The 17,934-nt window shown below is 58.4% G+C and overlaps 1 protein-coding gene across 1 annotated transcript in view; it reads left to right on the forward strand.

Annotated features, from left to right (window-relative positions):
* Window positions 1–485: 485 nt before the first annotated feature.
* Window positions 486–17,934, forward strand: part of LAMC3 (laminin subunit gamma 3) — a 57,795-nt gene continuing 40,346 nt past the window's right edge. Inside the window, exons 1-3 of the mRNA XM_042913274.1 lie at window positions 486–858; window positions 14,368–14,672; window positions 17,619–17,749. Of these exons, the coding sequence (XP_042769208.1) occupies window positions 486–858; window positions 14,368–14,672; window positions 17,619–17,749 (809 nt within the window). The remainder of the gene's footprint in view (window positions 859–14,367; window positions 14,673–17,618; window positions 17,750–17,934) is intronic.

Genomic DNA, 17,934 nt, shown 5'->3' on the forward strand with positions numbered 1-17,934 from the left:
AGACACTGGGGGGCGGTTCCCATGTTACGAGCAGCCACTGAAATCTCACGAAGAGCCGAAACGATCCCGCGTCTTTACCAATCCCATTTTACAGAGGAGGACGGTGAGGCTCCGAGAGCCGGGATCCCGCCGCAGGGTCAGAAAGCAGCTCGGGCACTCCCGGGCCCGTCCACCAGGTGGGGGTGAGCGCCCAGCGACGGAGCGGCCGGGGAGGTGGGGGTGCCGCCCTCTCCACCCCCACCCCCACCCCTCCCCACCCCTCCCCACCCGTCTCCACCCCTCCCCACCCCTCCCCACCCCTCCCCACTCCTCTCCACCCGTCTCCACCCCTCCCCTCCCCACCCCACGCCTCTCCACCCCTCCCCACCCTGTCGTGGGTCCCGCCCGCCGCGGGAGGCGGGTCCGCGCCCACCGCAGCCCGGCCGGCCGGGCGGGCAGAACCGGGCGCGCACGGCGGCGAGCGCGGGGCGTCGGTGCCCTTGGCCATGGCGGCTGCGGCGGTCCTGCTGGGCCTGGCGCTCCTGGCGCCGCGGGCGGCCGGCGCGGGCATGGGCGCGTGTTACGACGGCGCGGGGCGCCCGCAGCGCTGCCTGCCGGTGTTCGAGAACGCGGCGTTCGGCCGGCGCGCCGAGGCCTCGCACACGTGCGGCCGCCCGCCCGAGGACTTCTGCCCCCACGTGGGCGCGCCGGGCGCGGGGGCGCAGTGCCAGCGCTGCGACGCCGACGACCCCCAGCTTCACCACGACGCCTCCTACCTCACCGACTTCCACAGCCAGGACGACAGCACCTGGTGGCAGAGCCCGTCCATGGCCTTCGGCGTACAGTACCCCACCTCGGTCAACATCACCCTCCGTCTGGGTAAGCGCCGGCTCGCCCCCGGGCTGCCGTCCGTCCGTCCGTCCGTCCGGGTGCTGCGCGCCCCGGGCTGGCTGTAGAAGCCAGCTATGGGGGCCTCAGGACCGGGGCCTGTGTCCCCACCCCAGCCTCCCGGGAGCTGGAAGGGTGGACCGATGGGTGCCCCTCGGGGCTGGCAGGGGCGGGAAGCCACCCCGGAGCCCTTTTTTACAGAGGGGTGGATCTGGGTGCAAGGACGGTGCCCAGGAATGGTTGTCCCTCCTAGCTCTGTGTATTTGGGGGGATGGGAGGGGCCAAGGCATTCACTTCCAGGAAGGTTTAGCCTCTGAGCAGGAGCCAAGCGTCACCTTGCCGTTGGGTGGCTGGACTTGATCGCAAGGCTGCCTGCCCCACCCATGCCTCCCTCCGTACAGCCCCCCCCCCCCCCCCCCCCCCCCCCCCCCAGCCAGAGCACAAGAGCCCTCAGATCCTTGGGCTCAGCTGCCCCAGTCTGGACCCAGTCCTTCCCTTCCCACTCCTACCCCGTTCAGGAATGGGAATATCCCCTCCCCCTTCACGTCTAGCCTAACCCAGATCCTCCTTGGGCCCAGGTACTGAGCTAGGCACCTCAACTGTTGGGCGGGGTGGGGGGAGGAGGGGGAGAGCACTGGTTCATACTCCCTTGTCTGTGGGTTTGAATTCTCCCCAAGCTTTGAAAATTCAAGTATTTTTAGGACTCTTTTTGGCTGCTAAACCTGACCTGAGGCTATTTATAGACCTTATTTATCCTGGAGTGAATATTCATACATTTTGTGAAATCTCATTTAAGTACAGCCTGTGGGGGTAAACCCAGCGGCGGGGGGGGGGGGGGGGGGTGTTCACACAATCGCGGTGTAAGGACCGCATGATCTCCCTAAACCCTTAAAAAATTCTGAATTCCAAAACACATCCCCAGCCAAGCGGTGTGGATAAGCGGTTATGGGAGAGTATCCCCAGTTTTCAGATGAGAAGACTGAGGCTCAGAGAGGTTACGTGTTTTGCCCAAAGACACACAGCTATGAAATGACTGGAAAGGAGCGTCCATGTATCTCCAAGGTCTGAGCGTAAATTCCTTTGTACGAGCTCCACCCTGAAACAGAATTGGCTCTGCCTAGCCCTGGGTGACAGCATCTTGGGGAGGGCTGGGGAATGATCTGGGAGTGACGTGGGGGATGGGGACAACAGTGAGCCCCTCAGCAGAGCGGGCCAGTTGTTGCTTGCCACCCCACGGAGTTCATTATCTGGGGCCTCGTCACCTTGCACCGGCCCCGTCAGGACTGCTAGATGGGGCTTCTCGATGGGACGGCTGGGACGGCGGCGGGGTCTCTCCCCAGGCTGGTGACAGGAAACCAGCGTGGGGAGGGAGTCTGGGGGAGCTGGCTGGCTGGAGCTGGCAGAACCCCAAGGCCACAGGGGAAGGAATCTGGAACAGGGTGGGGGCCGTGGGGGAGACACGCTGTTCCGTCACCGAGGGTGGGGGGTTGGCTGATGTGTTACATGTGTCATTGGAACAGGGGGGGCGGGCAAGGGGCTCAGCCGGGGCTGGAACAAAGTGGGAGGGCGGGAAGCGTCCCAGGTTTGGATTCGGGGGCAGTTCCCGTTGGCCGAGCGCTTGTGTGCGAGGCCCTGTGCTTGGCCGTGTGACCTTGCTGAGGTGTGTGGGGAACCCTTAGCAGCAGGGAGCTTCACGCTCACGTCCACACATGTCTGCTCACACTCAGATACCCGTCCACACACGCACACGCGGACACTCATGCACTCATACACGCTCTCACCCGCTCACTCTCACCCACTCGTGCCCACACGCTCGCCCCCACACATCTACTCGCCCGCACGTTCACACACACACACACACACACACACACACACACACACACACACCCCTTCCCCTGAGCCGGTGTCGTGTCACTTGGTACAACACCAGGCATATGGGGGGGGGGGGGCTGCGGAGGCGCTTAAAGAATAAAGGAGGGGCGCCTGGGTGGCTCAGTCGGTTGAACGTCCGACTTCGGCTCAGGTCACGATCTCGCGGTCCGTGAGTTCGAGCCCCGCGTCAGGCTCCGTGCTGACAGCTCAGAGCCTGGAGCCTGTTTCGGATTCTGTGTCTCCCTCTCTCTGACCCTCCCCCGTTCATTCTCTGTCTCTCTCTGTCTCAAAAATAAATAAACATTAAAAAAAAAAAAAGAATAAAGAAGGAAGCCTGAATGAATAGTGCCTTGGCCTCCTGGGTCCTGAGCCCCTGGGCCCAGCCGCTCAGGGCTCTCATTTGTCCGCTCTCAGAGACAGAACAGAGAAGTCACAGAACGAGCTTTGGACTCGGGCACAGCCCAGCCGCTCACCGGGCAAATGCTGCCACATCTTTGAGTCCACGCCGTCCCCTGCACGACGGGGCTAAGCCGGGCTGCCTCCCAGCCGCCTGGGCGCGTTCTGTGAGCTCCGGTCGGCCACGTACTTGCAGGAGCCGTGACAGTCCTTGTGTGTGGCCGGTGTCACTCTGCTGAGAACAGCTCAGGGCTGAGGTTCCCCCCCACCCCCGGGGGTGACCTCTGCCCAAAGGGCTGAGAAATGCTTGCCGGGCTGGCTCCCGAAAGATGTCCTGACCCCGGGCCCTGTTGACGCGCCGGGGGCGCCAGGGCCCCCGCCGCGGCCCCAGACTGAGCCCGTTTTGGGTTCCGTTCAAGTTTGGTTTGCGCCATGCTAAGCTGCGGATTGCATAATATCGGGGTTTTCAGGGTGTCCCCAGTGGAGGCCTCCAACCTCTCCTCCCGGCGCCCAGGCCGCCTCTGGGGACTCTATCCCCCCGCCCCCCCGCTTGGGGCTCCTGGGAGGGGAGAATGGGTGGATGGCTCTGGCCTGGGGCCCCCAGAGGGAGTGGGGTGAGGGGCAGGGGAGGGAGGGGAGGGCCGGTCAGCCCCGGGATGGAGGTCGCTGCTTTCCCAGCCCCCTGTGAGCTTGCAGACATCTGTTCCAAATCCCAGAGTCGCTAAGCCGAGCCTTCCTGTCTGGGATGAAAGGCAGCAGCAGGGTCTGGCGGCTCCTAGCCCTCCACCCAGGCCCAGGGAAGCAGGCAGGCTGGGGCGGGGGCGGGGGGGGGGGGGGGGGGGTGGGGGGAGGGTGTTGGGGGGAGGTGCCTGGTCCCCGGGGATAAGAGACACTATTCGGGAGGCTCCCACCTAGTGCTAAGAGCCCCAGCCCAGCCTGAACTCCTTTACAGGCAGGGAAACTGAGGCCCTGAATGTCAAGTCAGTTGTCCAGGGTCATGCAGCCAGTAAATGGCAGACCCTGGGATCCCGGCCAGGCTGTGCTGCCCTCGGGAATGATAAGCGGCCAAGTCAGGCAGGTGTGAGCCTTGGCTTTTGGCGGGGGGGAGGGGGAGTCTCCCTCCTAGCTTGGACACCCTCGAGTCCCCAAGCAGACGAGCTCTGAGCCCTCAAGAGGGGGCGGTTGCAGGAATAAGGCAGGTGGGCTTTGCCTGATCCCTCTCCAGCCTCAGGTCCGACTGCCGGTGGACAGGCTTTCTCCGCGCATTCGGTCAGTTGGCTGGCCGTTTACCGAGCCTGGGCTGTCCTGGCCTTGGGGTCTGTCTGCCGGAGGATGACGCTGATGAGGATTTATGCTCTGGGAATACACGTGGAGTTAGCCGGCCTCGCTGAGACCTAAAGGGTGGCAGGAGCTGGCAAAAGAGCAAAGGACATTTCAGGTCAAGGGGACAGCACAGGGGAGCCAGGGGACCGCTCCGTGTGTTCTTGGACCCGGTGTCCTGGCTGGCCGGAGTGGAGGGGACAAGGAGACACGGGGGCCGGGCCTGGGTGGGGGCTGGATGTCAGGAGGACCCTGCCGGCCCCTGCGGAGCCCTGAAGCCAGCTGTGTCTCCTGAGTTTTGGCCGCCTTGCGTCTTCCTGTCGAGGGGGAGGCCGTGTTTGCGTTGGCTGGGGCCAGTTCCGGGTGGGGGGGGGGGCAGGCCCTCCTTCCGTCTCCCTGGAGGTTCTGGCTGAAACGCTGGGCTCTATGCAGGTCAGGGGTCAAGGCAGCAGCCTTGGTTTGCCTCTACCTGCAGAAGCACCAGCCCCTGGGCCCAGGGCCGACCCAGGGTTTGCAGGAGTGGGCTCAACGGAGCTCCTCCTGTGTGCCGGGCCCCGTGCCAGGCCCTGGGGATGCGGCAGCGGACGAGCCATTGTCTGCCCCGCTCAGCTTAGAGGTGCCCTCCTCCAGGCCGCCCCCCGCCCTTGCCCCCTTCGCAGGAGACCGCGCTGCTCTGAGGTGTGGGCTTGTGTCGCTCACTCGCTCTGAGATGCAGAGGGAATGCCTGTTGTCACAGCTGCACCACGACCCCTGGCACAGACCCCCTGTGCAGGGGGGGCTCGGTAACTATCGGTCGGGTAAACGAATGAACAGCAGCTAACATTCAGTCACGTACATGCTGCCTGCCTGGGACTGTTCCAGGCGCTTTGCAGGCCTTTGCTCCTAAGCCCTGTTATTATGATGCCCATTCTGCCCACCCCTCCCCCCCAAAAAAATAGGAAAGGAAGGCGAGGCGGTGCGTTCAAGTCGCTTGCCCGGTTCACCCGAGGGAGGTTAGAGGTTGGGTATTTTGCCCAAGGCCGCAGGGCAGGTAGGTAAGTGGTGGAGGCCGATGTGAACCCCGGCACATCACGGCCATGCCACGTTTCCTCGCTGGGAACAGGGAAGGCGAGCGCTTGAATGCGTGAGTGCCTGACTTCCCGGCAGTGTAGACCCATCCCGAACGCCTAAGCTTGTGGCGTTCACAAGGGCCCCAGCCCTCCTCGTGGCCTTACTCTGGCCACTTCACCCTCCCGTCCCCCGCCCTCCCGCATCTCCACGCCAGCCCTGCCACCAGGAATGTTCTGGCCGTGCCTCCTGGAATCGCAGTGGACATTCGGGCCTCCCCCTGCACCTGTCTCGTGGTCTCCCACCTGAGCGCCCTTGACTGGGCAATTTGAACATCGTCCTGAATGTCGGCCCCCGGGTGTCACGCCGGCCTCAAGCCTCGGGTCCCAAAGGAAAGGCAGTCGCGTTCACGGCAGCACGCATCACAACAGCCAGACTGGAAGCCACCCAAGTGTCCGTGGACAGTGGGATGAATACGTGAAGCGTGGTATAGACACGCAGTGGACTGTTATTCAGCCTTGAAAAGGAAGGAGGTTCTGACACCTGCCACAACAGGGGTGAACCTGGGGGACGACGCTGAGTGACATAAGCCAGACACAGAAGGACAAAGGCTGTATGAGTTCGCTTGTCTGAGGCCCCTAGAATAGCCTAATTCATAAAGACAGAAGGTAGAAGTGTGGGCACCAGGGGCTGGGAGGGGGAGGGAGCGGAGAGCAGTCTACGGGGTGAGGACTCTCAGTTCAGGAAGATGAAAAGAATTCTAGATGGGGGGGCGGGGGGATGGCTGCACAACAGTGTGAATATACTTACCCCTGGTGAACTGTGTGCTTAAAGCTGGTTAAGACGCCAACTTGTATGTGCATTTCCAAGACGCCAACTTGTATGTGCATTTCCAAGTACAAAGTCAAGGCATTCTCCCGGCTCTCCAGGCACCAGAGCAAGAAACTTGGGTGTCAGCTGTAATTCTTCCCTTCCTCCCTGGACTTCAAGCATTGACCAGAATTCTAGAGCGTTCTCTGGGATATCCTTCGCGTTTGCTCTCCTCTCCGTCATTTTCACTCAGCCCTCCCCACCCCCCCCCATCACTTCCTGCTTTCTTGCCGTGGTCTTGAACGCCCTGCACATGTGTGGTTTGTTCATTTCAGCCGCATCTCAGATCAGACTGGACCTCGGGATCCTTCTTAACACAAAGCCCTCAGCAATAATCCATCAGACGTAAAGCTTTTGCTCTTCCCAGGGTTAGACAACATGCTTGATGGTCTTGATCCATAGTTAGGGTTTAGACCCTTGGTCCAAAGAGGAGAAAACTGTGACAGGCCCGGCCCTCAGTCAGCCAGGCTCTCATGGTGCCTGGCATTGTGGTCGTGGGGATTCCCCAGCTCCTCACGGGACCCACCGAGCCCCAAATTGCCAAGAGCCCGGGTGGGAGAGGAAGCCGGGAACGGTGGATGACCATGAAATGGGGCCAAGCGAATCCCCCCTACCCCGTCCCCACCCCCGAGGCTGGGAGCAGCTCTCCCCACCTGGTTCTCATGCCCACGGTGGGCTGGGCAGCTTCGCCCACACATTCCCAGCTCCGCTCCCCACCCTGCCCTCTCCGGTCCCACCCCCCGGGCCACTGCTTCCCAGATGGCTCCAATTAAAGGGCTTTGTTTTGTTTCCACTTTCCCAAAATAAGCCTCTCTGTTCTGAGCTCATTCTGCTTGGTCAGTGCCGGATGTGGGCCGGTTGGTTTTGGGACTGCCCTGGTGTCAGTCCTGATGGGCTTCACGTCCCAGCTGGCTGGAGGGGGCATGGCTTGGTGCTCGTGGTGCCGGTCTGGGCAGCCTCCGCGGTCGTCGTGGGTACCCGCGCCCCTTTCCCGGACAGCCCCTTCTGTCCGAGCACCCACAGATTACTGAACAGGTGGTGGCCTCGTTCGGGGCAGTGACTCTGGGGACAGACGAACCCGCAGTCCAGTAGAGAGAGACTCAGCTATTTTCTGCGTGAGGTGGGGCGAGTCCCTTTCTCCTGCCCAAGCCTCAGGCTCCTCGTTAGTAAAACACATGCAGTGATGAAACTGGGGATCTCAGCCGCACGGTATGAGTAAAGCATGGAGCATGGTGCCCGGCATACAGGAGGTGCTCACTAAATGCTGGCTGTTGTTAAACAGACACATCCAGGGGTCGCAGCTTGCGATATCAGTGGCCTTGTCAGGCCTGCCTGTCTCAACGCACTCACTGGATTATAAACTCCTTGAAGGTATAAATCATGAGCTTTACCTGCTCATGTGGCACGCATTTATTGAGCACCTACTGTGTGCCGGGCACTGTGCTCAGCTCTAGGGATTCCCATCCCCTGCCCCGAGAGGGTCACAGACTAGTGGGAGAGATGGGCAGGTCTTCCCAGAACAGGATAAAGAAGCCCAGGGAGGCTGGGGGAGCACTGATGAGCCATCCAAACCCACAGCTCTAGGGGTGAGTAGCCATCGGCCGGGGTTCGTGGGAAGAAGGGCATTCCACATCAGGCTGCGGTTGGGGCATGTGGTCAGTCGGCTGAGCCAGAGGGATGAGCAGAGGGAGCAGAGGGATGCAGCGGAGCCAGCCAGGTAAGGAGCCGAGAGAACAGCATGCAGGCAGAGGGAACAGCATATTGGGCTGCTAGGAGGTGAGATCTGTGTGCTCCCAAGCAGCGTTGTCCCCAGTGAAGGGTTGCGGATGACATTCTGGCCCAGTTTTCCTGAAGGGGACACACCTCTCCTAACCACCCTGAAGCCTCGTCATCCCCTGGAGCTCACAAGGGTGCGGGCTAAAGCTGCACGTTTAATTCTTGTCGCTGTTTAGAAGATCTCGGGGCCGCTTCCTTCCCCAGCCTTCGGGTTGCCTTTGGCAGAAACCTTTTCATCACAAAGCTGGGATTAAGTTGTTTTTCTTGGCCCTTCTAATTAACTCTTGTAACAGAAAGTCCCTGCCGCGTCTCTGTGATGTTCCTGTGTCTCCTCTCACCTCCCGGCTTGGCAAGGAAGAGGAAAAGCCGTGATGTTTCCTAGTGCGTGATGTTTCCCCCTCGCACGAGATCCCAGTGACTGCCTTTTTCCAATCACGCTTCTAGCTGCCAGCTACCTTTTAAGTGGCTCCAGGCTCCCCTCCCGCGACGTGTCTGGCTGCTAGATGTTTACGGAGGAGTCTGGGCCGTCAGACCCGCAGCCGCCTCCACCCAGCGTGCTTTCGTGAAAGCCACATCTGGGCTAAGTCCCTGCCTGGTCCCGGAGCCTGAAGCCTACCCGGCACAGAAGCGGCCACCAGACGCTCACTCGGTTTGCGACACATGCTTTCTTCTCAGGCACTTGGAGTTAGGATGCCCAGCTGTGCTGTAGCCGAACTTTGAAAAACATTTTGAGGCAGAACACGGCAAGGTGGTTGCTTTGCAAAAAAAAAAAAAAAAAAAAAAAAATTAATATGTTTTCTCCAGTTTTTAAATTAGACCAAGCTTTTTTTAAAAAAAAATTATTATTAAAAAATGTTTTTTAATGTTTATTTATTGTTGAGAGAGAGAGACAGAACGTGAGCTGGGGAAGGGCAGAGAGAGAGGGAGTCACAGATTCCGAAGCAGGCTCCAGGCTCCGAGCTGTCAGCACGGAGCCCGACACGGGGCTCGAACTCACGAACCGTGAGATCGCGACCTGGGCTGAAGTCGGACGTTTAACAGAAGGAGCCACCCAGGCGCCCCTAGAGCAAGCTTTGCGAGAGAAAATCAGGAAAATGTAGAACAGTTAAAAAGGAAAACAGTCACTCACAGCCCTCTGGCCTGAGGACGGCCACACTTACTCGTCTGATGTCTCTCTCTCCTGCCTGTTCTTTGGGGGATTTTTTTGTTTTTAATTTTTTTTTTAATATTTTTTTTAACGTTATTTTTGAGACAGAGAGAGACAGGGCATGAATGGGGTAGGGTCAGAGAGAGAGGGAGACACAGAATCTGAAACAAGCTCCAGGCTCTGAGCTGTCAGCACAGAGCCCGAGGCGGGGCTCGAACTCACGGATCGTGAGATCATGACCTGAGCTGAAGTTGGACGCTTAACCGACCAAGCCACCCAGGCGCCCCTCTTTGGGGGATTTTAAAATGCAATCTGAGGATTCTGAGCATAGTCAACATTTTGGCTTAAACTTTTCCCCGTGTATTACAAGCTCACTGTCAGCTGTTTCTATGGCTTCGGTCACCCTGCGAAATGATATCGCGTCGTTTATTGGGCTCTGACGGTTCCCGTTTGTCTCCCGTTCTAAGAAACGCCTGGATGAACGTTTTCATGCGTTGAGGCTCCTTTTCTTGTTTGAATTCCCCAAAGCGGGATGATTTTCCCAGAGGCAAGGGATTTTTTCATGGCTCCGCATCCCATCCGTCCCACCAAACTGCCTTTTCAAAGAGCTTGTGTATGGAGATAACGTTCCCCACCCTTTCTTTTATTGTGCTGAATACACACGACAAGCACATCTGTGTTGTTGTGCGACCGTCACCGCCGTGTATCAGTTTCTGCTGAACTGAAAGTCTGTTCCCGTTGTATGCTGACCCCTCGCCACGCCTCCCCCGACCCCGGCTTCTGGCCCCCGCCGCCCTCCTTCCCGTGTCTATGAACTTGACGGCTCATATCTGGTGGAATCATAGTATTTGTCTGTGGCTGGCGTATTTCACTCAGCATGATGCCCTCAGGGTCCGTCCAAGTTGTAATTAACGTGTGTGACGATTTCCTTCCTTCTCAAGGCGGCATAATGTTGGTGTGGATAGACCACGCTTTGTTTATCCGTCATCCACCGGTGGACACGCGGGTTTTCTTTTTACCTTCTGGCTATTGTGAATCGTGCCGCTGTGAGTTCGGTGTGCAGATATCTGTTTGAATCCATGCTTTCAGTTCTTTGGGATATATACCCCCATTGCTGGATCGTACGGAAATTCCTGCTGTGAGTACTTTTTCGGAGCGAGTACCCCATTGTACGTTCCCATAAACCACGCACGAGGTTTCAGTTTCTCTACGTCCTCGCCGACACCTGTCAATGTGTGTTTTTTCCCCTCTAATTGTGGCCATCCTAATGCATGTGAGGTCCCATTCTTAAAAATAGATGTAACAGCTTTAGGGAGATAGAATTCATCATATAATTCACCCATTTGTTAAATTGTTTTTAATGGTTATTTATTTTTAAGAGAGAGAGAGAGAGAGACGGAGTGTGAGCAGGGGAGGGGCAGAGAGAGAAGGAGACACAGAATCGGAAGCAGGCTCCAGGCTCCGAGCTGTCACCGCAGAGCCCGATGCGGGGCTCAAACCCCTGAACCATGAGATCGTGACCCGAGCGGGACCGACTCCGCCGGCTGAGCCACCCAGGCGCCCCTCAACCCACCCATTTGAACTGTACAATTCAGGGGCGCCTGGGTGACTCAGTTGGTTCAGCGTCCCAACTCTTGATCTCAGCTCAGGTCTTGACCTCAGGGTCGTGAGTTCAAGCCCCACCCTGGGCTCCGGGCCGGGTATGAAGCCTCCTTAAAAAATACGTAAATGACATAAAGTGTGCAGTTCAGTGGCTTTTAGTCTGTTCATGGAGAGGTGTACCCATTCCCACAGTCACTCTGGGAGCATTTCATCACCCCTAAAAGAAAACGCTGTACCCATTCGCAGTGTCCCCCAGTCTCCACTGTCTCCCCCTCCACCCCGACAACCACGAATGTACTTTCTGCCTTTGCCTACTCGGGACATTCAGTATAAGGGGAACCTTACAGCGTGTTGTCTTTTGTGATTAGCCTCTTTCGTTGACCGTACTGTTTCGGAGGCTGCTTCACATCACGGCGTATTTTCAGAACGTCGTTTCCCTTTTGGTACCAAATCATGTTCCATTGGGTGACACGGCACATTTTATTGATTCATTTGTCAGCTGACAAACATTTGAGTCGTTTCCACTCTTTGGCTGTTTTGAGTAATGCTGCGGTGAACATCCGTGCGCGTTTGTGTAGACATGTGTTTTCATTTTGCTGGGGTACACGCCCAGGGGTGGGACGGCCGCGTCATACGGTATTCCCGTGTTACCCTTCTGAGGACCCATCGGGCTGTCCTTCCGCAGCAGCCGCCATCTTGCATTGCCACCAGCCGTGTGGGAGGGTTCCAGTGTCTCCAGCCCTTCGTCACCACTTGTTACTATCGGTGTTGATTATCGCCTTCCCAGTGCATGTGGTCACTCGTTATGGTTTTGATTCGCGTGTCCCTGACGGCTGGTGACGGTGAGCCTCTGCTCATGTGCTTATTGGCCATTTGCATAATCTTTGGAGAAATGCGTTTACATCCTTTGCCCCCCTTTTTTTTTTTAATTGGGCTATTTGATTTTTTTATGGTTGAGTTGTAAGGATCGTTTACGTATTCTAGGTAAATCCCTTATCAGATGTGAAACTGGCAAATATCTTCTCCCATACTGTGGGTTTTCGTTTTCTCAATAGTGTCTTCAGAAACACAGACGCTTTTGACTTTGCTCAAGTCCACTGTGTCCATTTTTGCTTCTGTCACGTGTGTTTTTGGTGTCACATCTAAGAAGGCTTTGCCCAGCCCAAGTCACAAAGGTGTGCCGCTGTGTTTTCTTCTAAGAGTCTTATAGTTTTACCACTTACATGGGACCAACGTGTATCTTTTTTTTAATGTTTATTTTTTTTATTTTGAGAGAGAGAGAGAGTGCGCATGAGCAGGGGAGGGGCAGAGAGAGGATCTCAAGCAGTGCAGAGCCTGACACAGGGCTTGAACTCACGGAGCATGAGATCATGACCTTAGCCTAAACCGAAGAGTCAGACGCTCAGCCGACTGAGCCAGCCGGGCGCCCCCATAGGACCAACGTATTTAAGCAGAGGACTGTAGTGATGCCTCCTCGGTGGGGAAGACTGCAGGCAGCCGGGCGGGCCTCTGGGAGCATCTGGGACCCGGGCAGAGGGAAGAAAGCAGATTTGGGAAGGAAGAGAGGACACACTCGTGCTGCTCCCGGGGGTGGGTGGCTACCAGCGATGGTAGGACCTGTGGCCACTTGTTCATCTGTTTACACGTGCGTAGACACTCCTGGGTGCCTGCCGGGTGTTGGCACTTTGCGAGGCACTGGGGTGGCCAAGTTTAAAAAAGACAGGGATGGGGCTCCTGGGTGGCTCAGTCGGTTGAGCGTCCGACTTCGACTCAGGTCACGATCTCGCGGTCCGTGAGTTCGAGCCCCGCGTCAGGCTCTGGGCTGATGGCTCGGAGCCTGGAGCCTGCTTCCAATTCTGTGTCTCCCTCTCTCTCTGCCCCTCCCCTGTTCATGCTCTGTCTCTCTCTGTCTCAAAAATAAATAAATGTTAAAAAAAATTTTTTTTTAAAAAAGACAGGGCACGTGCTAGTCTTGAGCTCTATCCAGTGAGGGATGCAGGTTGATGAGATGAGCAGGGAGAGACAGACCATGTCGTAGTCAATGTGATACCCAGGTATTGTGTGGTGACCCCCTCCCTAGCCGGGGGGGGGGGGGGGTGTTTGGAATGTGTCGGGGGGGGGGGTGGGTGGCTAAATGTAGGAAGGCTCTGTCAGGAGGGGCACCCATGTGGAGGCCTGTAGGAGGGGAGTGGTGAGCACGTGGGGACATCTGGGCAGCAGGGAGATCACCTTCGAAATCAGCCCTTGATTTCCCGCTGGTTTTGCACTTACACACCCACTTGGTTTAGAGGGGCCAATGCTCAGTGAACTGTGGAGGCCGCCGCCCCCTCCCCCAACTCACCCAGCCTGGCCCCCGGCCCCAGAAGTAAGTTCTGTCCCTTCCTTCCTATCCCCCAGCAGTACTTGGTTCTTCTGTGCTTAGCACTGCTCGCTGACCGCCCCCCCCCCGCACCGAGGACAGATGAACACGTTGGGACCCTTCCCTCCCTGCCCCCTCTGCACCCCACTCACAGCCCTCCTGCCCATCCCGGCCTCCAGTACAGCGCGGGGTCATCGTGGGAGGTCTGGATTCATCGTTGTGGGTACTCCTGGGGCACGATGGTGGGAACTGGGCAGGGCGGGGGCCGAAGCGCGAAGCTTGAAGCCCCCCGTCTTGGTGTCGGCAGCGTGGGAGAGGGGAGCAGGGCTAAAGCTGGTGGGGGAGGAGGCGGGGGGGAGGGGATGAGCAGGGGGGCCAAGGAGCAGCCCAGGAGCGTGACCTAGGAGGGTGGGCTGCGTGGAGGCCTGGGGACTCCCCCCCGCCCCCCAGGAAGTAAGGCAAGGCCGGGTCCCCTGGCTGTGGCCACGGAGGGCTGTCGGTGAGGTAGCTTTGCAGGAGCAGTTTCTACGGAGCGGCCCACAGAAGCTGAATTGCGGTGGACTGGGGCCCGAGTTGAGAGTTGAGGCCACGGGGCCAAGCAGATGTAGACTTCTCTAGAGAAATTTGGGCCAGAAGAGAAGTTCGATGGACACTGGAAGAAGAGAGGGACCTGGAGGGTGGCATTAGGGTTCGAGGGAGTCGGGACACGGTCTGGGGAGGAATGAGCCCAAAGGCACAGGTGGAAGGGTTGGTTCTCCTGGGCTGTAGCAAAAGAAATAACTTTCTGATGGTCACGGAGGCTTCTACAGAACGTGGCAACGTCCCGTTGCTGGAGCTCTTTGGACAAAAAGGGTTGGCTGCTTCTCGGGGGTGTTATAACGCAGCTTCTTGCGCAGGGAGGCAAGTTGGCCTAAGTAAGGGACAGCAGATGCCTAGGAAGTATGCCAGAATTGTGCGCTCTCTGCTCCGTGCCCCTGACAGACATCGCGTCTCCGTCGTGGCCCAACCCACCCGAGATCGTTTACACAGCCCTGCCCTGCTGCTCTCCCTGGACCGGGACCGCGACCCTCCCTTCCCTTCCGTAAAATGGGCCCGTGTCTTCCTGCCGCAGGGAAAGCCTACGAGATCACCTACGTGAGGCTGAAGTTCCACACCAGTCGCCCCGAGAGCTTTGCCATCTACAAGCGCACCCACGCGGGCAGCCCGTGGGAACCCTACCAGTACTATAGTGCCTCCTGCCAGAGGACCTACGGCAGGCCCGAGGGCCACTCCCTGCGCCCCGGTGAGGACGAGCGCGTGGCCTTCTGCACCTCCGAGTTCAGCGACATCTCCCCGCTGAGCGGGGGCAACGTGGCCTTCTCCACCCTGGAGGGCCGGCCCAGCGCTTACAACTTCGACGAGAGCCCCGTGTTGCAGGTCAGAGAGGAGCAGGGCTGGGGCTGCAGGGGGGATGCCCAGGCCTGGGGGCGGGGGGGGGCACACGGGAAAGTGGGAAATAAAAGGACACAGGGGCCCCTGGGTGGCTCAGTCGGTGAAGCATCCGAGTCTCGGTTCCGGCTCAGGTCGTGATCCCGCGGATCGTGAGTTCGAGCCCCGCACCGGGCTCCGTGCTGACAGTGTAGAGCCTGCTTGGGATTCTCTGTCTCCCTCTCTCTCTGCCCCTCCCCTGCTCTCTCTCTCTCTCTCTCTCTCTCTCTCTCTGTCAAAAATAAACAGTAAAAAATATTTCTGAATTAAAAACAAAAAAGAAAGAAAAACAAAAACGTGGAAAGAACACGAATTTGAGAACCATAGAGTCCCGGTTCTGTGCTCTCCAGAACATTCTGCAGTGACAGAAGTGGTCTCCAACTGTACCTTCCAATGGCAGCCGCTGGCCACGTGTCTATGGAGCACTTGAAATGAGACTAGCCTGACCGAGGAACTGAATTTTAAGTCTTATTTCATGTTAATGAATTTAATTGAAAGAGCCTCGTGTAGACGGTCAACTATACCGTGGTCAGCACAGTGCTTGGCACGTAAGAGGTGCTCAGTCTCTCTCTGAAGGTAATTCTCGTCCCCATGGCAAGGGATAGCAGGCCCGTAGCTGTGTCCGTTCACCCAGGACCCCCCCACCCCCAACCGCCCAGCCCTCCTGGACGTCCAAACCCCCCCTCAGATTGGTGGCTGTCCCAGTATTGGCACCCACGCATGTCCATGTTCCTGTGTGTCCCTGACCTTTCACCTACAGACGCGGTGGCCTGCTCGATGTTTGTGGGCGTTGGACAGCCCTCCAGTCCCTTCCCTGAGTTTTCTGTGCTGAGGAAACACTGCTGGCCCTTCCACCCCCGACAGATCCAGAACATTCCTTTTGCCGGTCAGAGATAACAAGGGGGCCAGGGTTAGCATCCTGTTTCTTTCTAGAGGGAACACGTAGCCCCAGAAAGGAGCCGTGTCCCTGCCCTGGCTGCCCAGCCCAAGAGGACATGGAATCAGCTGGCTCAAGTCCCTAAGACCACCCTCAGGTTCAGTGGTTCGCTTGAAGGGCTCCCAGAATGCGGGACGGCCGCTAAGCACCCAGTGACGAGAGGCGCCCGGGGCAGGGTCCGGGAGGGACTGGTATAAGCTTCCTCTTCTCTCCCGTACAGTCGTGGGGACGGCACTTACTTCCCCCAGCAGCGATGTGACTGCACAGAGTACTGCCACCCAGGGAGACTCGGGTTACCCGGGACTCCAGGGTTTTTTCTGGGGGTTGGTCGCATAGACGCGGCCAACCGCCTTCCGCTCCCCCAGAGGTCAGGCTGAGCTTGTGTGGCCCGAGGCACCCCCATAAACCAGTTGTTAGCAGAGACTATCTGGAGTGGCCCAAGACCCCAGGCGAACAGAGACATTCTTATCAAGCAGGGCATTCTGGGGGCTTAGAGATGATCTCCCAGGAGCCGGGGCAGAGGCCAGACCTCTGTTTGGGCAAAGCTAATCATAACGGGACAGAATCGCATGCCCAGATGCCCAAGCTCTGCTTACCTCGTGAAAACGTTCTTACGTCATCATCGTGATTCTGTGTAAAATGACAGTTTCTTCTCCCCGGGGCTCCACGTTGTGTAGATTACAAATTATTAGCCAAGGTCATCTGAAGACAAGCAGGGGGCTGGGCCCCTGCTCCTGTGTCCCAGCCATCACGCCGGAGCAGAGGCTCAGGCTGACACCCTTCCCTGACATGTTGTCTTATGTGGGCTGGACATTGTCCCCGACGGAGAAGCAACCTCTTCGGAAAGCCGTCACCCCACCCCCACCCCACTGCACCCCCCGCCCCCGCTGCTCCCAGGTGGACACCAGGGTCGGAGAAGGACAACGAAAGGCAAGCCCACGTTGCCCTTCTGTCCCGTCCTCCCCTCTGGGCACATCTGGGATGGTGCTTCCTCTGAGGATTGGAGCATTTGGGGGCAGGAAGTAAGGAAGGATGTGTCCGCATGGCTGCTGGGTCTTGGGTCCCTCTGTTCCCCATCAGGGACCAAGGACCTTGGAGAGAAGGCTGACTTGGCACATTTGGGCCAGATCCCTGAATGCACACTGACATTGGCAAAGTGGTTCGTGGAGTGATGGGCACTTACAGACTCCGCTCAGTGCTGAGGCTTCCACTGAAGTCTTCCAGTGAGAGACCCTCTGTCCCCAGCAGAAACATCCTTGGGCGGAGGCCCTGGGTCCCAGGCAGCGGGCTGGCAAGCGGCTGAGCTCGGGGGGAGCCGGGGGCAGCGGAGACCTGCCGGGCCGCGTCACGCTGGGGCCCCAAGACAGACTTTGCCAGGAGTTCGTTTCTGCCCTGATGGGCCTGATTGCTAAACCAGGAGCCCCTGGGCTGAATTAAAATGTTGATTAAAATTCAGCCGGAGCTGCCTCTGTGTACCTCTGATTATAACAGCAGGCGGATGAAAATGTCAGCCTTCACGTGGGCTCTCCCCCACCTCCCTGCCATGCTCTTCTAGGGAGACGGTGTCATTCAGCGATCAGCTAGTATTTACTGAGTACCGGCTACGTGCCAGGCAGAGCCTGGGGGCTGGGGGTGCCGGGAGCACAAGGGGCCCCAAGTCCCTGCTCTCGCAGCGCTCACATTCTGGTGGGACAGATGTCACCTGGGGCAGGTGTCTTCACCTTCAGGCAGAACACCTTCAGGCTGCCCGGGGGCGGGGGGGCGAGGGGGGTCTCCTGGGACCCAGGGACGAGCCAAGCTTAGACAAACTCCAAGCACAGTGCGGAAGTAAGGAGCGTGGGCTTTGGGGTCCTGCCCGAAGGCAACCTTCAGGCAGAACAGGGTGAAAGTAAATACCCAGGGGCCCGCTGATGCCTTCCCTCCTCCCCAACCTTGTTCCCCACCCCCGCCCCTCCCAGGAGTGGGTCACCAGCACCGAGCTACTCATCTCCCTGGACCGGCTCAACACGTTCGGGGATGACATCTTCAAGGACCCCAAGGTGTTGCAGTCCTACTACTATGCCGTGTCTGACTTCTCCGTGGGCGGCAGGTAGGTGGAAGGCAGCTTGGCGGGGCCCCAGGACCCTGGCCATGGGGCACAAGGTAACTACCATGAGGGAGTCACCCAGGGGCTGCTGTGCGGGGTAGAGAAACCCCTTGAGATGCCTCTGGGCATCTGGGGGAGACAGAAGAAGCAGGATCCTGGTCCTCTGGACCCGGCATTCGAGGCCTTGG

This window comes from Panthera leo, chromosome D4, assembly GCF_018350215.1.
Source record: "Panthera leo isolate Ple1 chromosome D4, P.leo_Ple1_pat1.1, whole genome shotgun sequence".
NCBI classification, from domain to species: Eukaryota; Metazoa; Chordata; class Mammalia; order Carnivora; family Felidae; genus Panthera; species Panthera leo.